Source organism: Dermochelys coriacea, chromosome 8, assembly GCF_009764565.3.
Source record: "Dermochelys coriacea isolate rDerCor1 chromosome 8, rDerCor1.pri.v4, whole genome shotgun sequence".
Lineage (NCBI taxonomy): Eukaryota > Metazoa > Chordata > Testudines > Dermochelyidae > Dermochelys > Dermochelys coriacea.
In genome coordinates this window covers 36,414,652-36,438,477 of record NC_050075.1, presented here as the reverse complement: position 1 = coordinate 36,438,477, position 23,826 = coordinate 36,414,652, and the positions used below count along the sequence as shown (strand labels likewise).

Sequence of the window (23,826 nt, the reverse complement as noted above, 5' to 3'; positions counted from 1 at the left end):
TCTAAGAGTGTACTGTTAATCTGTTGCAAGTGACTGATTTTATTGGTGCTGAAGTCTTCCATTACAAATAACTATGTATCTCTCCTGCTTGTTACAGCCATATGTTAATAGAAACAATAGATCACTGGAGAAGTTCAGTTTAATTTCACAAGTGTATATGAGTTGTACAGTGTGATTGAGACCATGCAGTGTCCCATGATACAACTCATTCCTCGAACACAATTGCCAAGAGGATTAACATCTGTGTTACTGTTTGGGTAGAAAAATTAATTAGATTACTTCCCAGGATTTCATTTAAAAAATCCACTGCTGTTATTGATTTCTGGATTTTCAATACTCTGTCCCCTCCCTGTCCCCTCCCTGTCTTCCAACAGCCCAACCACCTCTCCACCCAACCTTTGATTATTTAAAAATTTTTCCTTTCAGCACCTGTGTGCTTTTGTGTATCAGATGTTGTGGTTTCTGGAATAACTCTAGGACCCAGAGCATGCAGTTGTTGCAAGAAAAAAAGCAATCTGCAGTCCAGCAGAGAGAGTAGAGATATGCTGGACCTTGTGATGGGACCATCAAAGGATCAGTGTATATATATGTGAAAATGGGTGTGACAATCGGGTCCAGACACCCCAAAGGGAGAACAGAGGTTCTGAACCCCAAAGAATAAGCAATGGAATCAACTGGTTGTATCTGATGTTACTGTGTATAAAAATGTATTGTGTCAGGTCTTTTATGAAAGCCTATAATTTTCTGGCTGTATTCTGTAATATCTGTATCCCACCAGGTCTCTGTTGTGTGTGGAGTGTATGTGGCAAAGTGAACTGAAAGCTGGGGGCTGGTTTCACTCCATTGGGGGTGATGAACTAGAGGGGGAAAATCCAAGTTTTGGGTAGTTAAGAACTTGGGGGAGACAGATTTGGGGGGACTTGGCACTGGAAGGGCTGTTGAGGTCACCCTGCCAGGGGTTACTAGGCTGGTGGAAGCCAAGGTGAAAACTTACACTCATAGGCTGGCTACTGGTGTCAGAGCTCTGAGCCATGGCAGCCTAGCATTAGGCCCCCCAGGTTACAGGGCAGGTGGTGACAGAACTCCTTACTGGTCTGGGTGGTGCCCAAAACATTGCAGTGGCATAGCTGGCAGGATTTGAACCTGTGTGGAGAATCTCCCAGCAGCCAGCCTACAAGCATAAGGGTGACCTCAACATCCCCTTCCGGTCCCAAGTCCCGCCAAACCCATCTCAGGTTACTCAGAAAACAAACATAAAGGCACAATCTCAGGCTCTACATGTCTGTAATAGCTAAATTCCCTTTTCTAATACAAGTTACCTATTGCCACTGAACAGTTTTCAAACATGCTCTCTGTCCAAGATATGTACTTCACTTCGATGCTGGTCCTCAGTTTTTGGGTGTCCTTCACTTCAAAAGCCCTCTCTTTTAAGGGTTTGCAGTTTTTTTTGTCTTTCTCTCAGACTGTGGTGATTCATGGAAGGGAAATTCCTTCTTTCCTAGGCAGGGTCTACATTAAAAAATTAAGTGGACCCAGCTATGTAGCTCAGAGATGTGAAAAATCCACACCCCAAGCTACGTAGTTAAACTGACCTAGCCCCCAGTGTAGACAGCGGTAGGTCAATGCAAGAATTCTTCCATCGACCTAGCTACCATATCTTGGGGAGGTGGGTTAGCTACAGTGACTGGAGAACCCCTCCCATTATTGCTAGGGTGACCAGATAGCAAGTGTGAAAAATCAGGATGTGGGTGGGAGGTAATAGGTGCCTATATAAGACAAACCCCCAAATATCGGGAATGTCCCTATAAAATTGGGACATCTGGTCACCCTCGTCATTGCAGGGGGTAGTTACACTGAAGCAGTACAGCTGTCCCACTGTAGTGGTTTAAGTGTAGACTTAGCCTCAGTTTTCCAAGACTGGGGTTTGGTGTTTTTTTTAATTTCAAGTTGTCTCAGTGTTTTCCCTTCATGCTAATGGTCCACCATTGTCTCTTCCTGGCTGTACAATGAATGGGTACTTGAAGTAAGTTCTGTAAACAACTGGTTTAGGAGGAGCCTGTCCCTTTTGTGTGCTTGAAATTGTAGTTCTGGTCATGAGCATACTAGTCTAGATACATAATTACATACATTTCTAATCCCATTCTGTCTATGTATCTCCTAAGGACCATCAAGTTAGAACATGACAGGCTTTAATAAAAGACCTGACTTGGCATATTCGTATACACAATACATTGTATACAACCAGTTGGTTCAGTTGCTTATTCTTTGGGGGTCAGACCCTCTGTTCTCCCCGTGGAGTGTCTGGACCCTGATTGTCTCAGTGCGTATGGTCAGGGTCCTGTTTATTGGATTACCAAGGCACCTGGGGAATCTTCTGGAAAGGAAAGAGAAGAGTTATGGGGCTATTGGAGATCATGGACTAGAGGTCACAGAGCTGTTACAGGGGAGGAGAGGGGACAATGATAAGTTTGCTGGGGTGCAGAAAGGAGGCATTACTGGACAGAAGGAGGAAGCCAAGAGGAGAGGAGAGAATGGTAGGAGATCTCAATGTGTTTGGGGAGGTTTGGGATAATCATCCAAGCCTTTGGGTGCTTATCAGAACTTGACCATGGAACACTTTGAGATCTGCTGATGACTAGTCTTAGTCTACATTGGTTGGATTCTGCTGCTATTTGTGTGTTCAGAACACATTATTCCCACTGGAGTACATTTTTAATTAGTATATTTTTCTAATCTTTGCAGAAGCTGAAGAGCTCTATCAGAAGAGAGTTTTAACCATCACTGGGATCTGTGTTGCATTGCTTGTGGTTGGAATAGTATGTGTGGTCGCTTACTGTAAAACCAAGTGAGTACCAGCAAACAAGTCAAATCTAACAGCAATATTCAAGCTTTGGGTTCATGCTTCTAGATATGGCACTTACTGACCTAAGATAATACTCAAAGGAGATGTTGTACTGTGCTTCTCACTTACACCAGAGAAAATGCAAGGTCTAATAGGGCAGATGAGTGGAAATCAAAACTCTCTCTATGCCTGACCCTGAGTAGAGCTCATAGATGTACCAGATTGCACAGACATTCTGCATTTCAGCTGAATCAACCCCATTTTGCTAAGTCAGACAATGTCCTGTGGATGAGAGAACAAGACTCCCTGTAGCATTGGGAAAAATCCATTATGCTGGAACCTAGGTGACCATGACTTCTGGTCTCATCTCCGCTGATGATTGGTTATATTTCAGTGAATTTCATGACAATTACTGTTGAGCAAGGCTTCATAAGCTTTCCTAGAAGACAATCAAATATAATTCCCTTCATTTTACAAATAAGTTAACTGAGAGGTTACATGAGGTCATTGCAGGCAAAACTGGGAATAGAACACAGGTCTCTAATATGCAAACCCAAGTCTCATTCGAAACCACACTGCCTTGCCTAATTAATATGCCAGATCTATGTGCCTGGCTGGCCTTCTCTAACCAACCATCGCTCTAACCACTAGCCACACTTCTCTCCCAGAGCCAGCAACAGAACCCAGCATTCCTGATTCCCAGCATTCTGCTGCTGTCTAGAAAATGGCTGTACAACCTGTTAGCAAAGTATGTGTTCACCTAGGTCCCCCTTCAGTTGCTGCTCCTCACAGAAGATAACAGTCGCTCCTTTAGCTCAGGTGTAGAGGTCTGAGGGTCCTGGGATCAGACCTCATTGACAGCCCACATAGTGAGTTCTCTTGGTTGCACGCAGCTGAAAGTTGAAACTAGAGGCTGAAAGCTGAACCTAGACAAATTTAGACTGGAAGTGAGGTGTAAAAGGTTACCAGTGAGGGTAATGAACCATTGGAACAATTGACCAAGTGTCATGGGGTATTCTCCATCATTGTCAATTTTTAAATCCAGAATGGATATTTTTATAAAAGATCTGCTCTAGGAATTATTTTGGGGAAGTTCTCTGGCCTGTCTTATGTAGACAGTTGGACTAAGATGACCACCATTCTGGAATCTACAAAACTGTGAATTTTCTTTTTAAAAACTACTAGTTTATTTAATTCACAGAGGGAGGAAACATCTTTAAAAATGGGTTTCACCATTATAACCTGTCTGTTATGATGCGACGTGCAACAAAACCCAGATGTTCCACATTGTGACCATTTGTCACACATTGGCTTGTATCGCATAGTGGTAGGCTCAAAGGCTGAGAGTTATCACTTTGACTCTGATTTGCTGTGAGGTCGCCATAAGGAACTCATGTAACTTCTCCGTACCTTAGTTTTTTGCCATCTGAAAATGGGGATAATAATACCTCTCTGCCACGCAGGAGGTGAGGCTTAATCTGTTTGAAAGTCTCAGCCAAAAGGACAAAACAATCTTATTATTAATACAGATATTCACTTGGTTACTGAAGGTTTCAAACACACGTCTCTCATTTGCCCAGGTAGAAATAATGGAACAAACCCTGAAGTCCTAAGTCAGTTTTCACGGCATCTACGCTGTGGAAAAGCTCCTACCCCCATGAACGTGCATGGGTGAGAGGGAAATGGGAACATGTCCCTGCTGATCTGTTGCACCGGCTGGGTTAGCCGGGCCTGGGGAGTGGGGGAATCAGCTGTGCCCAGACATGCATCCTGATGATCTTCCTGGGTTGGTGCATCCCCATACCATGCCTTACTGTGGGCCGTGCCTTACAGGCATATGTGGCTCTAGCCCTCTGTAAAGGCTTCAGAAGTTAGCTCAGGGGTGTTATACTTAGAATTTTGACCATGTTTCTCCCAGCTGTAGTGTTGGCCCAGGATATGCAGTGGAAACAAGCTACTGCGACTCAGGCAGCACAAAGAGAACCCCACTCTCAGCTATGGGCAGAGTCTATCCCTGCCCAGGTCTGTAAGGAGTTTTGGCTCCTAATCTGATTTTAGTGGAAGTTAGGAGCCTAAATACCTTTGAGGATCTGGACCTGAGAATAAGGCAAAGGTATCCATCTGCTGAATCTCCAGGAGCAAAGTGCAGGTCTCTCCCCAGCAATCTCATGCCAGGGGTGACAGCTTGTCAGAACATTCTTTTCCACACATCTGGGTTCACAGCAGTATTGTGGCTATCTGCTTGAAATTCTTTTCAGTACAGAGCACAGCGCCAACCCATTTCACTCTGGGGGCCGGAGGAAGAATGGGGGCAGGGGATTGAGTATTTTGCTTTTATACTAGTTTATCCCACAGTATTTCCTCTATTAGTTTCTGCTAAATGGATGCTAGAAGGTGGAGGCTCTGTTCCGAAACCATGCTGCAGGGGTTAACCCAGGCAAGCAGACATCTGCCTTCTATAGACCAGCACCTGGTCACTGTACATCCAGTATCGCCTTGCTGTGGAACAGCCACCAGCCACCAGTCACCACCTTACTGACTCATCAGACACTTCCACAACGCTCGTTCTTCTAGACCTTGTCTACACGGGCAAAAACAGGACCCATCGATCACCAGCACTGGAGCTCCAGGGGTGAGAGATTGAGTGTAGATAGGAGACAGTAAGTTCCTGATCCGCCCTGTCTTCATCTCCGTTTCTACCGTACTGCCATTGGTGGAACTGCATCAGAAGACACCCAGAGTGAATTCCAGGTCCTGTTTTTGGCAGCATAAATGCAACCTGCTCACCTGGAGAGACAGCGCTCAGTCCATATCTAAGCATGGGCTTCTCATGTTGGCCTTGTCTTCACTGACAACATTGCCCTCCATTAGTGGGAGCAATGGGAGGAGCATCAGCAAAGGCAGACCACGTGCATTTTTGCGAGCAAGTCATCTAGTAAGCCTAGATGATATGATGGATTAAAACTTCAGTGGCTTTCAGTGCCGGTATCTATAGTATAGTATATGTAGTATAGTGTTTCCACTATTGCTTCCGCTAGAGGAAGCTGCGCAGCGCAGACAGCCCCGGAGTGCTTAGATTTGTAATTGGGACCAAGCTGCAAAGTTTGATCCAAACTTCTGACTTCAGAACAGCCATTTTGGTTTGCACCTATCGCTGTTTAAATGCTTCGGAAAACCTCATACATTGCAGAAAGATCCTAATATTGTGGAATGTCATCTTGTGCTCATGATTTTCCATTGCCCTGAGCTACAGCATGCTGAAAGTGTCTCCGAGACATGAATTCGAAGCATGGCCTTGTCCTCCTTATTGTCTGACACCCCTACAGGGCTTTGGGTGTGAAGAGTCCAAGGAGATATTAGAATTCTAAGTAAACCCTATGAATCCATTTCTCCTTTGTGCATTTTTAGAAAACAACGAAAACAAATGCATAACCATTTACGGCAAAATATGTGTCCCGCCCATCCGAACCGGAGTCTTGCCAACGGCCCCAGTCACCCCCAGCTGGATCCGGAGGAAATTCAGATGGCTGATGTAAGTGGTTTTTATATAAGGCAGTGCAGAAGTGTATTAAATGCCTTTTTTCAGCCAGTGATTTCGTTTAGATGTAATATTAAGAATTTGATGTTAAAAGCTGAAATTGAATGGAAATTTGTTTTTTAAAAATGGAAAACCACTTGGCCTGGGGTTAGGACAGAAATGTATGAACTAATCATATGTAATTCTCTGCCACTCTGTGAAATGCTCCTGGTATTTCCTGCTCATTGACAATATCCCAGAATGCAACATTCTGGACCACTACAAATACCATGGACTACATGGCTGGTGAGGGTGAGGCTGTTATCTTGAAGAGCCATAGGTGTGCATGGCACTTTAGGTAGGGCCTTATTCTGCCCCTGTTGCTTCTAATCATTAGCACTTTGCTCAAGGTAGTAAGTCCCATTGGGATGCTCAGACGCCACACTGATGGGCACAATTTAAGACCATAGGCTCTGATCCAGCAAAGCACTTAAGCACATGCTCAGTTTAATGTGTATGGGTAAGTTCCCTTAAATTCAATGGGACTATGAATGTGATTATGTTGATTTGGGGCATTTGGAAAAAAATGAAAGTGGGAGGAAACCAGATCCATGATGAGTAAAGACACAGGACGGGATTCTTTCCTGTGCCAGAGCTCCAGCGTTTCCTAACTTTTGCTGGCTCCTAGAGATAGATATAATGGGTCCCTTGTCAGCTGCACATGTGCCAAGCACAGACAGAGGAGTCGGGAGCTAGGTAGATAGACAGGCATGAATACAGACAGAAAGAGAATCTGAAAAAAGCAGCAATAGTGCCTTCCCAGGCTGCGGCCCCATACAAAACCTTGCAAAATCTATTTATGCTGTGAGTAGGAATAATCCATGCAAGAGCTGTGGTTGACCATTGCCAGGTCAGGGACCATATTGGTATACATATATAGACTAAGCACCATGTCTCCAAGACCCTCAACATTCATCAACACCCTTTCATAGTTCCCACATTGCAGCCTCTCCTTGATATATTGAAGAACCCAGAACAGAGCCACAGAACAGCCACTACTTTTTAACCTTCTGGGCAGCTGCTGTTCTTCTCAGCTCTTTAAACTGGACACAGATGCATGTGATCATGTACTTGTTACATGCTTTGATATGTAGACTCATAAACATTAAGTTCAGAAGGGACCATCATGATCAGGGGTTCTCAACCTTTTTCTTTCTGAGGCCCACCCCAACATGCTATAAAAACTCCACAGCCCTCCTGTGCCACAACTGTTTTTCTGCATATAAAAGCCAGGGCCAGTGTTAGGGGGGTAGCAAGCAGGGCAATTGCCTGGGACCCCATACCACAGGTGGCCCTCAAAACTAAGTTGCTCAGGCTTCTGCTTCAACCCCAGGTGGCAGAGCTCAGGGCCCGTGACTTCAGTCCCATGCAGTGGGGCTTTGGCTTTCTGCCGTGGGTCCCAGCAAGTCTAATGCTGGCCCTGCCTGGCGGATCCCCTGAAACCTGCTCACAGGCCCCCAGGGGGTCCCAGATCTCTGCTTGAGAACCACTGATCATGAAAATCTAGTCTGACCACCTGCATATCACAGGCCCCAGATCCTTGCCCATCCACTCCTGTGATAGACCCCTAAGTTCGGGCTAAGTTACTGAAGTCCACAAATCAAGTTACCGAGAATCCACCATCTTCACTAGTTTAAACCTGCAAGTGACCCATGCCCCAGGATGCAGAGGAAGGCAAAACCCCTCCCCGCCCCGAGTCAATCAATGAGCAGTTGCCTGATGTTTGGGACTCTCTTTATTACAGTATATTTCTAAAAACGTTTCTGCCACTGACCATGTGATACGGAGGGAAACAGAGACGACGTTTTCAGGAAGTCATTCCTGCTCCCCATCTCACCATTGCTCCACAGCCACTCCAACTTCAAGCCAGAGGTGAGTGTGCCATCCCCCAACCCCCCCCACACACACATCCATCCTATTCCCCTCAAGAATATCTCAAGAGTGTAGTAAGAAAACCATTTCTTAAATCAGAGCAAATACCAAATGTTTTTCTTTTCACCTGCTTGTTCACTGCTCGTGAGTGTTTGCAATATTCTGTCACTTAGAGTGACACAGAGAAAATAGAAAAGGAGTACTTGTGGCACCTTAGAGACTAACAAATTTATTAGAGCATAAGCTTTCGTGAGCTACAGCTCACTTCATCGGATGCATTTGGTGGAAAAAAAAACCACAGAGAAAATAGATACACGAGAGAAAAACACTGAAGATTATTCTACATGTAGTTTGATTTTGTGATACTTTTAGAGAAAATTCTTTTTAGCTGTGGGGTTTGGAACATATATAACTCAGATAATCAGCATACATTGGACTTTGGGTAAAATTTTCAAAAGTACTGAAGGAAAAAAATTTTCAGAAGCTCCTAAGTTCCATTTACAAAAAGAATGTAGGGCCAGATTTTTAAAGGTATTTAGGTGCATAAAGCAAAATAGGCTTTTCTAAAGTGCACATTAGGTGCTCGCCTATCTCCATCATTATGCACCTAAATACCTGTAAAAGTCTGGCCCTTAAGTTCATAAGTCACTTTTGAAGATGGGATATAGGCTTTTAAAACACTTAGTCACTTTTGAAAACTTTACCCTTTATCTCATTTGCATACTGCTATCCTCTTTCTAAAATACTTTAGGAAGTACTAGAGCTGCAAAATTTGGATTCAGATCCAAGTTTTGAAGAACCCAAATTTCAGAGGTATTCAGGGGGCATTTACAAAATACAGATCTGGATACAGATTCAAATCTGAGGAGCTCAGCATTGTCAAGAGTGTTTGGATTCTGGGGTTTGGTTTGTGGCTCTCTCTTGTGGTTTCCATTTTTAAATGTCAGAATTCTGACCTATGATCTCAAACTATGAACTATAGCCTTCTGGTGACCCTGTCATGGCAAATGTGCCTTTTCTCCACTAGCCGCAAATGTACTTTGTATGTCTGCACATTGATAGTTGCTCCTGAAGATGACGGCTCTGAAGCATTTAGAGCTAAACTTTGAACATGGAAAACTATGTTGTATCTTCACAATCTACACAAACAGGAAGTTGTACACAGAACAGTTAAGTGTATCTACACATTCATTAATCCATGAAGCACACACAGATGTGTATTTTGCACAGGCAGTTGCCTGCATATTTTATATATACTAATGCATATTTCACTCATGTTTAGAAATATTCTCCTATACATACCTGTGATGTATAAGAAGAGAGGGTTATAAATATTGTTAAACATTTAGGTCTAAACTTTCAAAATTGGGGTCCGATTTAGCAGGTGCAATTTTGCATCAATAAAAACTTGTTCATGCAAATTGTTGCAGGCAAAAAAATGCTGGTGCAGATGCTTATGTTTGCACTTTGCACCTACAGATATGGAGGTCATTCTGAGGCTGGCTTGAAAATATGGGTCTCAATATCTTGTGCGATGTTAGGTCATCAGTGAAATAGCAATAGTTCTTGTTAATAGGACAGGGTCAAGGTGGAAGAAACAGCGCATCCATGAAGCAGAGCCTTTTACCTTTTTGAAGGGCATTTCCAATTATAAATTAATCTTTTCCATTTTTATAGTGTCCAGGAAAACCCTGGATTGCATCTTCAAATGCCCTGGAGCAGGGCTAAGAGTAGATGGACCCTTCCTCTTTGTGAATTCTCTGTTTCTTCCCCTTTGATGGTTCCAGTGAATACGGTGCTTATGCCAGTAACTGAAATCGGTTCTTTGAAGGTGCACTCAACATTAAAACATGATTGTAAGATGACGCTCTGAGGTTCATATTTATGTCTCATTGGTCAATTGCACCAGACCAGATGTGTTCATCTGCAAGGCAAAAGATGTCAGGTCTGATTCTGATCTCACTAACACCAGTTGTCCACCAGTGTAACTTTAGTGTTTGGTAGATGTTGATGAATCCTTTGCATTCCAAGTGTTCAGAGAAAAAGGACCAGAAGGCAAAATGTTGTCTTTTTTAGAAAACATTCTCTTACATAAGTTACTCTAGCAGTGTGGCTATTCTATTATTCAGTCCTCAAAACTTGGTGATTTAGACCTAATATTTTTCAGCTATTGTGCATTCATGAGTTGCATACACAAATTACATAATAGACATATGCAATCCTGAGTTGTGTGTGCAAAAGTATGTGTGTATGCGCAACCCCAATTTACATGGTCTCATTACATGTTTTTCACTCATTTCACAATGGTTAGGCCTTCTGACGGACAGATACCTATTGGGATTTACAAAGTGCCTAACTCCCATCAAAAGTCAGTGGGAGTTAGGTGCCCAACTCACTTAGGCATTTGTAAATCCCACAAGGCACCAAAATACTGTCGTGAATTGGTGCTTGATCTCTAAAACTCTGTCTTTCTGAGTAAACTGCTGTGAGCAAATGTTCTTGAAGACACACCCAGAGCAGATGAGTTGAATGTGAAGCTGCCATTTCACTCCTCCTCTTTTCTAACCAGAACACCATTTGAAGTTGTAAATGCAGTTGATGGTTGCAGCTGAGGGTAGGCCTGGTTTTAACCATAATTAACAAGTTCTTTGGATCAGGACTGTTTTCCTGCTCCGGCATCCCTGTGAACCCCAGCACCTAATTCTCTGCTGGCATAACTTCATTGACTCCAATTGCCTGATCTGCACTTGCCATAAGGCAGTCAGGCATCTGTTTGTCCTCCCGTGTGCCCACAAGCGGTTGCACCTGAATTCATTGTGGACAAAACAAGTGAAGGCCAAGTTTTGCAAATTGCGCCCCCCCTCCCAGTTAAACACATTGCTTTTAAAGAGAGAAGCAAAGTGGATACAGTGTGTGGATTTCTAATCTTCCTTCAGAATGGCTCCAAGCCACAGACTGCCTGAAGGAACAGGTGTGGTGTAGCAGGACATGGCAGAAATTCTCTCTGACTGTTGTTGATCTGTGGTTTGCTCTGCAGGCAGGAAAGCCACACATGGAGCTTGGACCGGACAGAGAGCCTGACTTCTGATTCTCAGTCTGGTATGATGCTGTCTTCAGTGGGAACCAGTAAATGCAACAGCCCTGCCTGTGTTGAGGCCCGCACCCGGCGAGAAGCTGCATATTGCGTTGATGATTCGAGAAAACCCACGATGCAATACAGGGATTCGGTGGATTCACTGCGAGACTCGCCACACAGTGAGAGGTCAGCGCTCTCTGCTTTGTGCCATCAGCTCTGGGGTAGATGACTCTGTTATGGGTTACTAGGGTTCACTGGTTGAAGTGAAGGACACTAGAGAGGGGCATCCAGACCAGATCCATGTTGGACATAAGATACCGCACCAGAGCAGATACAAAGGTATCCTGTCTTTGAGAATGGCCAACAGCAAAAGCTTCAGACACAGATGCAAAAAAAACCTCTCGCAATTGACTGCCCATGGTGGAAATTTCTCCCTACCACCAAGCAGTTCATGTTGCTGTATGGTATGCCCTGAAGCATCAGAGCTTTTCTCTCTTATACATTGTAAGTGTAAATAAGAGCAAAAGTTTGACAGCGTAAGGGTGACTTCTGGGGACAGGGAGGGACGTAGATCTTCTCTCAGTCCATGGCTGAAGACTCCAAGCTTGCTGACCACCTGTGGCACGGGGATTAGAATTCCTCTCCCAAAAGAGAAGCTCCTATCTTGTGAGCTACAGAAGCTGCTCCAATAGCTTAGTACAAAGAACCTGCAGCCGTGAGCAGCTCTGACACATTCCAGCCAGTAAAGAGCAGCACTACATGTATGCATCAGCCCCTATTGTACGTGGCCTAGGGATGGAAAAATAGCTGATGATCCAGGCAGGGAACTAATCTAAGTGACGATGAAGTAGAGAGGAGGGGTTGGATTCATGGAGGATTGGGTTGTTTTTAATGGTGAGAGAGGACTGTGGATTTGAAAGCCTTCACCCTGGCTGGCTCACTACTAGCTGGGCTTGTTACATCAGCTCTCTTCTGGGAAAGGTGATAGATTTTATTTCCTTTTCGGGAGGAGGAAGCGATTTCCCCCAGCCCGTTCCCCAAATGCTGCTGCAGCAGTATAACGGGGCTGGCCATGGGAGAATGCCCCCAGGATAGGCAATGCATCAGGTTGCCACAGAGACCTCATGGAACCTGTGAGAGGCGGGAGGGAGTAGAGCTGGGGGGATTCTAGCCAGTGCTGCTGCCATAAGCATCCAGGGTCCTGCCTCCATTGCACACTTGCCCTTAGATCAGCCTGGAATAAGGCAGAGCCTCCTCTCCTGGGCTGCACCGGTGTGTGCTGCACCTCCAGAGAGCCCCAATTGCACCTTGAATATGGACAACATGGTGAAGGCTCATGGGGGTCTCACAGGGCTGGGGGGAGGATCAGGCTGTACCAAATACACCGTGTCCAGCGCAGCAGATAAGGCACAGACAATGCAAGGGTAAGGCAAGGGGAGCAGAGTACAGCAGTGCCACAAGCCTGGAGGCAAACAAGATGAACTAGACAAGCTGCATGCAGGATGATGGCCCACTGGTGTTGTGGAACCAATGGGAGACAGTCAGGAAAGCTGGCCTATTGATTCTGAAGGCCATGCTCTTCATAGGAGGAGAGAGCCAGGCACATGCCTGTGCTAGGGGACAAGGGAGTCACCTTCTAGTGAAATCTAGATGGCAAGAGAAGAAAATGACAGCATGGACACTCTGGGTCTCGATGAGTGAGAAAGGAAATAATAGTGCCCGGCGAGTCTCTGGTCCAGATCAAATGAGAGTAAAAGCAAAGACCAGGCCCTTAGCCAAGAGATAGTGGAGACAGAAAAGGTCCTGGATCTGATGCTTAGCATCCTGGTGATTTGAAATACCAAGATGTCTGAGGTGGATGCAGCCAAACCAGGGGGCAACAACGGAGATTTAACATAAACTCCACTGATGTGTGCAGTGAAACCTGTTCATAAAGGCCACCAAAGGGAGGCACTGTATTAGTGCTGGGTACAACAGGTGGCCACAGAAAGCAGCATGGTTAATATGGAGGAACACTCATGGGGCTAAGACTACACTGGCTTTAATACCAGGGAGGGTGGCTAGCTGGGGCCCCTCAGCACAGATCTTATTTACTGTGCCTCTTATTTGGCGAAAGGCACAGCCTCTTGCATTTGGTATTAACCAATTAAGAGTCATAGAGTCATAGAGTCACAGAGCTGAGCACAGGGGAGAGCCAGTGGGGAAAGGATCTTTTGGGGCTTCGGCTCCTAAGGAAGGGGAACTTGGGAAGCTGGAATCATTGGGCATTTTACTGTGACACATCTAATGGTAGGAAAACGAGGCAGTTAGTAGGAAGAGGCCCCGCAGAGGTACCAAGGGAAAGGTGGAAATAAGGACAATGCTGGGTGTTGAACGGTTCTTCCCACCATGCAGAGGGCACAGGTTCACAGACAGACTCCTGTGCTGAAGAAGTATGTCATTTATTTTCTGCTTCAGTGAGTGATTTGTTCATCAAACCAGGGCACAGCATAGGGTTAAACGCAAGTGACCCCCATATTCAGTGCTCGCCTTAAGTACACTGTTACAAAATTATTCATTCTATATTGTATAAACACCTTTCTGCCTAGCACTAAGATTAATTTGCGAGCTCAGTTGTTACCTGATTGGATTGCTGACCCAGTTGTTTATCTGATCCAATTGCTGGCTCAGCTTTTCCTCTGGCTGTTCTCTTTCCTTGCCAGACAAGCAGACGTCTTTTCACATGCCCCAACACCTAAAATATACACATCCTACGTATTCCATCCTATGCTGGGGGGACCCAAGAGTAAAAAGCATAAGTGCAAGTGTAGGATTTCAAAGGGAAATCTAGAACAAGAAAGCAAGCCAGTGACTAAAAGAAGAGCTTGTAAAGGACTTGAAAATTGAACTTTGTAGGGGCAGGAAGTGAGGTTGGATCTTCTAGAAATCAAATATGGGAGATGAAAGAGAGAGAGAGAAATTCATAGATTTACAGATTCTAAGACAAGCAGGGACCATGATGATGATCTAGTCCAGGAGTGGCCGACCGGAGCCACATGCGGCTCTTCAGTAGTTAATATGTAGCTCCTTGTATAGGCACCGACTCCGGTGCTGGAGATACAGGCGCCAGCTTTCCAGTGTGCCGGAGGGTGCTCCCTGCTCAAACCCTGGCTGTGCCACAGGCCCTGCCCCCACTCCACCCCTTCCCGCACCCTCCCCCGAGCCTGCCATGCCCTCGCTCTTCCCCCCTTCCCCTCTGAGCCTCCTGAAAGTCACAAAACAGCTGATTGGGAGGTGTGGGGAGGGAGGGGGAGGTGCTGATCAGTGGAGCTGCTGGTGGGTGGGAGGTGCTGGGAGTGGGGGGATGGGGAGATGATGTGGGGGCTGCTGACATATTACTGTGGCTCTTTGGCAATGTACATTGGTAAATTCTGGCTCCTTCTCAGACTCAGATTGGCCACCCCTGATCTAATCTGAGCTTTTGTATAGCACAGGTCAGAGATTTCATTTCTGCTTCAAGCTCAGAAACCTGTGGCTGAAGCAGAGAAGATAGAACTTGATCTAGAGATCCCATATGAGGAAGAATTTACCACATTCCTGGATAAGGAGGAGAGGGTGTGGGTGGATGGGTGTGAGAGAGGGAAGGAGTCAGTGGAAATATGATTTCTACAAATGTATCTAGGAAAAGAATAAAGGGAAGGGAAGTAGAGGAGCTCTGGTAAGGGAGGAGTAAAACCCAATCCAGAAGAGAGCTGGGATGGTTATAGGACTGAGGGAAATCTGAGTCATTGTTCTAAGGCTTTGTCTGGATTCATTGTGTGGATCACTTTCTTTCTTTCTCCTCCGTCCCTCCACTCATCCCAGAAGTCTGCACCTTTAAAGAGGTAACTGACCCGATTCCATTGCCTCTTGCTTCTTTCCTGAAGCTCTGATCTCGGTCTCGGAGCTCTCTCCATGATCCCCACCTGCTGTACTTCAGCACGTCTCCCTCCCTTTGGCCCCATCGCTCCTTTCACGATCTCTAGGCTGACCTCATTGCTGCTCTCAGCCTCCTCGTCCCTTCCACACACACACACACCCGACTTCTCTCCTCTCAGCTGATTCCATCAACCTTTCATTTCTCACAGCTCCTCTCTTGATTCCCGTGTCTCTCTCTCCTGCTGCTCTGTCTGCCCTTTAATCCCCTCCCTCTGCATCAGCTGCTTCTGTGACTGCATCCAGGCTGCTGAGTGCCCTTGGGCAATGTCCCAGGCCTGCACTGAGGTCCTCCATGTCAGTTCTTTCTAGTGCTTCCAAAGCGTGGTGTCTCTTCTCCTCCTCCTGCTCCCTCCTGACACCTCACCCTCCTCTGCCCAGCAGCTTGCCAATATTTCCCAACCGCCCATAAGAACTCTTCCCTGCCTCTGACCCTTCCACCTCTAACTCCACCCTTTCCTTCTTCCCACCACTCTGGGCTTCCCAAGCCTGACTGTGACTCTGCTTCCAAACCCTCCAACCCATTGCTTCCCATCTCTTGTCCTCCTCCGCTGCTCTTTATGTCTAGCCACTCCCACTATGACTCCTCTCCATCTGCCGACCTGCACCAACTGTCTCCCAGACTGGAAATAAACTCCTTGGGATGGACTTATCTCTCTACCTACCATCTTAGCTCCACCACTCTCCTCCACTGGCTTTCTGTGTTTTACCACACCTCCCTACCTGCCTGGCTTCTGACTTCCGCTCTCCCTTAGATCCTGAAGGCAGAGGATCTTGATCTCTCCTGCTAAGTATCGTTAAGGAGCTGGGGAAGGAAATGGAACATGTGGAGAGAGCCTTCCCTGATGTCCTCACAGGCTCTCATCCTACAGAGGAAATTACACAACCTATTAGAATTGGACAAAGGGCAAATGTGAAGCAAACCCAATGACCGCACAGCTGCGTGTTCCATTGCCGATCCTAGTGAAGTCGAGGAGGTTCAGTATCCAAATGAAACTGCTGGGAAAAGAGAACCTAGCAACTACAGCTGGGGGAAAATTTTCAGACAGCATTCCTTTTTCACTGAAAAATGCAGATTCAAGTTGAGCAAAAATGTTTTCAAATTCACGGAATTGTTTCAATCAAACAAAAAAAAATTCTGAAAAAATCAAAATGTTTCAACTTTCTTTGTGAATTTTACTTCAATTTGATTCCAGAAAGAAGTTTAAAAAGTTAAGAAATCCCTCAGAAACCAAACAAAACCTTTCATTTGACCCAAAGCTGGAATTTTTATTTTTCACTTTTTCAGTTTGCTGATTTCCCCCCTTCCCACCATTTTTCGGGCTGGCCACTGACCTGAAAAATTGATTATTTTCCCAGCTTTGCTAGCGCCAGCTACCACAGCACAGATTGTCCAGGTGATCAGAGCCCCCTAGTAGAACTACCAATGCTGTGGCCCAAGGCAGCACAGCAGCTGACATTTACCTTGATTTCTCTAAAGCTGTTATTACAGCCTCCTACCCCACAGAATGTAGAGAGGAATACTTGTGTGAGGGCAAAAACTGGCTGGCAGGCCGTAGGCAGTGCAAGCAAACAGGGCACCCTCAGAACAGGGGAAGTATCAACAGGAGCCTGGCTTCAGGTCTGTGCTACTAAACATTCCCTGTAATCCCTGTGGAATGATCGGGGGCATCCCCCTGAGTCAGGGCTAGATTCTGCCTGTAGGAAGCAGAGGTGCGGTGCACAGGGGCAGCCCTGCAGCAGGGACTCAGCGTGACTCAGCCCCCATTTCTCCCAGGGGACTTTTTGGGAGCTCACACCAGAGCAGCAGCTCCACCAACCTACGGGAGAGAGCAGTGTGCACTCCCCTTTGTGTTCAACTAACCGGTGTGGTGGTGGGCATGGAGGGGGACAGCACCATGCCCCTCCACCCTGTCCACTTGCAGGCAGCTAGCACCCACATGGGCACTTGCAGGGAGCGAGGTGGTCCCCAGTTTGTAGGTGAGGAGGGCATCACCTTTCACCCTCCCCAGCCCCATCCTAACAGGGACTGGCCATCATCTGTGCATCCAACCCCAAGCTTGGAGAGCTAATAAGCAGCAGAGGAGCTCTCCAAGCAGCACAAGTGATGTGGCAGGCTGGAAGAGCCAGGCAGCTCTAAATTAGATGAGATTTAGGATAGCTAAATGCAAGGTGAGGCACCAAGGGAGATCCCTTAATCAGCCCAGATAGAAACAGGAGGCTGCTGCTTAGAAAGCAGCCGTGGAGTCAGAGAGCCCCGCAGGTTAGAGTGGAGGTTATTGGAGATGAGCTCACGCTCGAACGCTCTTGCTAACAGAGCAAATGAAATCCTTAGTGGTGTCTATAAATACCTAAGCCAAAGGAGGTAATAAGGGTGCTTTATACAGCCATGGTGTGAGTGTGCTGAGGATATTGTGGGCACTTTGGGACCCTGTGTTAGAGAAAAGCCATTGCAGAGCTAGAGGGAGGGCAGTGATAGGCACTCGAGGGTTTCATAGAGGACGAGAGCCTGGGATGGTGCTAGTGGAAGGGCAGATACCAGTAACGTTGCACAAAACATATGTATCGGTAAAACAGGAGACTGCCCTGGCGCAGAGGAAGCGGGAGAGCCAGAGGACAGGTCTGGAACTAAGGGCCTGACCCAAAGCCCATCAGTTTCAATGGAGAAGGCCCCAAAGTGGATCATGTGACAATAAAGGGGTTGTGGCTGTATAGGGAGCATAGCAGAGGCGACCTGTCCTGGTGGGAGCTCTCTGAGGCATTGGCTCCTAGAGCACAGGGAGTGGGCGGCTCTGCACCCTTTGAAACAGGGCAACATCAGCGTGGCTGAGAGGGCCCTCTGTGGTTGCTGGCACTGGGTGTGCCAGAGAGGCTGAGTCTTCTGGCAGCACTAGACTGGCATAGTCCAGGGATAAGGACTGTGATTGTCCCTGGGCAAGGGCACAGGTGTTGGGGGAGAGGTACGCTGCCCTTTCCTTTCCTCCTTGTGCACTCATCCAGGAGGGTGATCAGGCAATGCATGTAACTGCTGGATGTGGCAAATACATGGGGAGAAATGCTAGACGTTGGCATTGTGTGTCTCTAGGGAACTTTTCCAACCCAGCTGTCTAGGGCTTTCTCATCTAAGAGCAGGAGTACAGGAAAAACCCAGGGAGGAGAGAGAGGCTCCTAGTGGGGTCCCATCTCCTCTGTACCAATTTGTTACTCTGTGAGCTGATGTCCCTCCTCTATGTGATGATTGGCTTATGTTCCCACCCTCCTGCTCCACTATACCTCCAGTGAGCTCCATGGTGTCACACTGGTGAAAGGGCTGCAGGAGTCAGACCCAGCATACACCTCTTTTGTGCATATCATGTAAATGAGCTGTGTGAGAGTCAAAAAGCTACAAAACCATGCACCTCAGGAGAACTTACTGTCTTTGATTTGTGCTATAAACAAGCAAACACACACTGCCCTTTTCTGTATCACCCAAATATACAGACATCCTGGGCCATTTACATACCATAGAATCATAGAGTCATAGAATATCAGGGTTCAAAGAGACCTCAGGAGTCATCTAGTCCAATCTCCTGCTCAAAGCAGGACCAACACCAACTAAATCATCCCCGCCAAGGTTTTGTCAAGCTGGGCCTTAAAAACTTCTAAGGATGGAGATTCTACCACCTCCCTATGTAACCCATTCCAGTACCATTCTCCTAGTGAAATAGTGTTTCCTAATATCCAACCAAGATCTCCCTCACTGCAACTTGAGACCATTGCTTCTTGTTCTGTCATCTGCCACCACTGAGAACAGCCGAACTCCATCCTCTTTGGAACCCCACTTCAGGTAGTTGAAGGCTGCTATCAAAACCCCCTCACTCTTCTCTTCTGCAGACTAAATAACCCCAGTTCCCCCAGCCTCTCCTCGTAAGTCATGTGCCCCAGCCCCCTAATCATTTTTGTTGCCCTCTGCTGGACTCTCTCCAATTTGTCTACATCCCTTCTGTAGTGGAGGGACCAAAACTCAGCTCTGTGTCACCTGAATTTACAGTCATCCTGGGCCATTTATGTATCAATTCTGTGTCGCCCAAATGTACATTCATCCTGGGCCATTTATGCACCAGCTCTGTGTCACCAAAATGTATGGTCATCCTGGGCTATTTCCGTACCAGCTCTGTGTCACCCAAATGTACAGTCATACTAGGGCCATTTACTTACCACTTTTCTGTTCTATATATAAAATGGCCCTTTCCATATAGCTCAAAGGCCAAGCACAAAATCTAATATAACCCCTCAAATCAGCCGCTGCTTGGAGGGAGATCAAAGAATAGTCCCCTCCCACCACCTCATCCTTTCCCAGCCAGCTCCTCAAGCCAGTGTTCTGAGGACCTTGCAATGCACCCGGGATGTTAACAAACTTTGGGCTTGATTTTCCAAGGTGCTGAGTACCTCCCATTGAAATTAATCAGTTGAAAAGCCCTCAGCATCTTGCAGCATTGGAACCTTAGGCTCTACACTACTAGCCAAAGAGCCAATTCCAGACTGAGAGCACCTAGAGAAGTTACACTGATGCAAAGACTTCCTGGCAGCTATAGCATCCTTCCCTACTTACTGAAATGCCATGGAGCCCACGGCTGCCTTTGTGTTTGGCTCAAAGCCCTTTCCCTCACACCTCCGTTGAAACACTCAGGTGCTGCTGGACGTTGCATTGGTAACAGAGGCACTCTTCTCTTTGGCTCTTGAGTGGTCCAGAGCTTCGGCATGGGGCTAGAAACTGCAGTTTTACTGGAGGTGGCATCTTTTGGAGGAGCCTTAAAAGTAACATTCTAATTGTTTCTGGTCATAAAGTTCCCATGGCGCTTTTTGCAAGAGGAGGGTTTTGAGCTCCAGTGTCATGGGCAAATTTCACCATTGTTAATTACATTTACCTATCTACATTCTCATTGTTGCTTCAACTGGATATTATCCTTTGCTTCCTAAACTGTTTTGCAGTGTGGCTGGCATTGAGAGATGGATGGTGCATCTTACCTTGGAGATGGCTAGATTTCATTGGTGGATGTCATAACCCCTGTGTTAGCTTCACCCCAGTATAGATGCTCAGAGCATCCTGTTTTCACATGTGGGTACCTTAAGCTGCTGCACAAGATGCTGGCATAAGACCATAGAGCTCACTATACCAGATGGGACCAACAGTACAATGAGTCCAATGTCCTGTGAGCAACAGTGGCCAGCATCAGGTAGTACAGAGGAAGGTGTAAACCCCCATTCAACAAATATGCATTCACATGCCCATTGGGCTAGTGGGCGACTTCAGGTATCCAAATGGAGGGCTTGTATGTAATAGGGCAACCACTTTTGGAAATAGGCCCTAGAGTCTGTAAAACCCCTTGGAACTTGGTTCTTCTAGGTGAAATTTACAGCATGAGGGTCCAGGTCTGTCAGTTACCGTGTGGGTGTGTCAGTTACTGTGTGAGGGGCACGGGTGTGTCAGTTACCACATGAGGGGTGCGGGTGCATCAGTTACCATGTGAGGGCGCTGGTATGTCAGTTACCATGTGAGGGTGTGGGTGTGTCAGTTACTATGCAAGGGTGTGGTTGTGTTAGCTATTTGGCCCTGGTAGTTTGGACCCCAGGGTCTGGTATTCAAATGGGAAGAATAATATCTGGAAAGCTCTTGTCAATCAGGATTCTAATGTAGTTGTTTCTCTTTTCAGGTATGTGTCTGCTCTGACAACACCAGCACGTCTGTCTCCTGTTGACTTCCATTACTCACTTGCTGCACAGGTACCTACCTTCGAGATCACCTCCCCCAATGCTGCTCATGCCGTGTCCCTTCCACCTGCGGCACCCATTAGCTTCCGAGTGGAAGAGCAGCAGCCTTTATTGCGACGGTATCAGGTACCCTTCCAGGATATGCAGAGATACGACAGTTACTACCAAAGGAAGAGCTACTTGAATGAGAGCATGGGGAGCCTGCCTTCGAGCCCCTTCCGCATCACGGAGGATGACGAGTATGAAACGACACAAGAGTACATCCCAGCACTAGAACAACCAAAGAAAACAGCTAGCAACAACAGGCGGTGGAAAAGATCTAAACTCAATGGGCAAGTCTCACACAGAGCCCGGACAGTCAGAGACTCCTTCTCAGGAAGCAGTGCTTCATATAGTGAGTCTGATGAGGAGCTCATGGCGGAGAGCACCCCATTCTTAAGCATTCAAAACACTGAGGCAATGAACACAGATTCACCGCCGCTGTATCGGCCGGGAGACAGCAGGACTTACTATTCTTTCGAGAGACAAAACACACAGGTGGAGAGCGGGCAAAGCAGATCGACACACATGAGACCCAAACAGGACTTGGCTCCTCTTTAGAAGCCATACAAACTCACGCACCCACAAACACACCTGTATCGAAAAGGAGGAAAGATATTTTTATTTTATATAAAAGAGGAAAAAATATAACAAATCAAATGTTTTATTTTCATTTTAGCAAAGTTGTCTTATAATAGCTAACAGCAAAGACTTTTTTATAGGGAATCTCTATTTATATGTGACATCTTGACTTACAGCTTCCGAGAAAAAAACACACAAACAAAACAAACAAAATAAATAAATAATACTAAAAAAAGACAGGCCAATTTTTGACAACTTAAAAATCGAAAAAAAATATCGTCGTGCCTTTTTTTGCTGTATGCTAATGCCAGAGTCCATGCTTAGGATTACATTTCAGTAGCATTCTTAAGATCATAGGTTTTAGTTCAAGACAACTTACTATGTTAAGGGCACTTTCCCATTTGAAAAAACAACACCTTCCACTTTGCTTCATCTCTGGATGTTTGTGATCTTGTTCTTTAAAACATTGTTAGATCATACACAAATGACATGTATATGTATGTTCTCATAAATACCACCTAAGGGGAATCCGTCTTGCCCACTCAAATAGTTGTAGTTTTGCTTATTTTGGGGCGGGGGGGAATTACATACCAGAATGCAGAAATAATGGGGTTTTTTGCAACACAGTTAAGAAGAGAAAAAAAAGCATACAGTAGCAACAACTCTTACAATATATTTGTTGACCATGTTACTTGTGGGGTCCCAAGTAAAACTGACTCATTTTGGCACAGTTTTGTGAAGTTGTAGTCAAATGAATAAAACGTTTACATGAATGTGGTAAAATATTATGTCTTTATATATGGTTGAATCCACTTCATTGGTGCAGACCCTGATTGAAAGGGAAACAGCCCATTGCAGCAGTTACAGATAAGCACTCTTGACTGGTCAATTGTTTTAAAAGATGGTGTTACAGTATTGCAAGAAACAATGTCAAGCTCAGACAGGGTTACATATTGGCCATAATAGTGCGGAAGAGTAGAGCAAAGGACATGGAGAAGTTAGTGACAGCACGACCACCAATATAGCCCAGCTAATTGCTGTGAATCAGCTACAGATAGTGTTGTGCATGCTCCATATGCAATTAATCCCCATTTAAAGTCACTGCAATGCACCCCAGGACCCTGCCCCTGGCCAATGAAACAGGCGGGCAATGTATCAGGAAAGCCATTCAGTGGATTCTTCTGTATCCATGTGCCATACATTGTAAAGAAAGTTGTTATCATAATGTGCCAGTGTTACATAATAACGTGTTGTCAAAGATGGCCATCACATTTGGGGCAGCCCTGGACCCGTGGCTCAAAGAGACAGTGCTGTGTGTCCGAGCAGCAGAACATTCACATGTGAAAGTGCCCCTCCTTTCAGTTCACTGCAGCAACCTTGTTTACATTGTAGCCTGACTTATTTCTTTTTATATTTTCACTTCTGCATGTCCTTTGCATTTCAGATACTGTAGGTTGGATGCATGGTGAAGCTGTGACTGAGAAGATAATATAACAATTAACAGTGTATTTCATTTAACTTTTAGCAATAAAGTAACTAAACCCTCTATTCCTCACCCACAATGGGGTCAGATGGAAACTCTGCTAATTAGTCATAAGATGATTGTAAACATTTGCTCTGGATTGTCTGAATTCTTGACTGTTTAACACTTGAACATTTTTTATATTATAAATAAAATAAGAAATAATTAATGTTTCCAGCATTAATCTGAAATCAGTGATCAGATTGGGGGTGGAAGGAGTGGTATTACACAATCCCAAACTCCACCCACAGCCTGAAGCTCCATCCACAGTCCTAAACTCCACAAACACCTCAGAGTAGCTAGATGTTGGAGCTAAAATTCTCAGTATCGAACTCGCTAAAAGAGACATTTCAACTTCCACCATTATGCTTCAGAGTCAACACCTCATTGAGGTGAATGGTAGGGGAGGTCAGTCCACACTTTTCTCAGAGCTATTGCTGCATTCTGTGTTTGCATATCAAGTGAGACAGCGCTGAATCAGGACACATTTGGAAGATTTCCTTTGCAACTGTAAGGCTTAGAAACATACCTCCAATTTTTTCAAATGTGGGCAGTAATATGGGGGGGGGGGTTCCATTTTTGTGTGGCCAAACTGACACCTGTTGGGGCAG

At 45.8% G+C, this 23,826-nt stretch overlaps 1 protein-coding gene across 3 annotated transcripts in view; it reads left to right on the top strand.

Annotated features, from left to right (window-relative positions):
• The window catches only part of NRG2 (neuregulin 2), a 293,165-nt gene extending 269,809 nt beyond the window's left edge, over nt 1-23,356 (top strand). For all 3 annotated transcript variants that reach the window (XM_038412862.2, XM_043520453.1, XM_043520452.1), the window contains 5 exons: nt 2,743-2,845; nt 6,251-6,374; nt 8,164-8,291; nt 11,329-11,553; nt 21,015-23,356. In XM_038412862.2, coding sequence (XP_038268790.2) covers nt 2,743-2,845; nt 6,251-6,374; nt 8,164-8,291; nt 11,329-11,553; nt 21,015-21,672 — 1,238 coding nt within the window. In that variant the 3' untranslated portion in view covers nt 21,673-23,356. The remainder of the gene's footprint in view (nt 1-2,742; nt 2,846-6,250; nt 6,375-8,163; nt 8,292-11,328; nt 11,554-21,014) is intronic.
• Nucleotides 23,357-23,826: the final 470 nt, after the last annotated feature.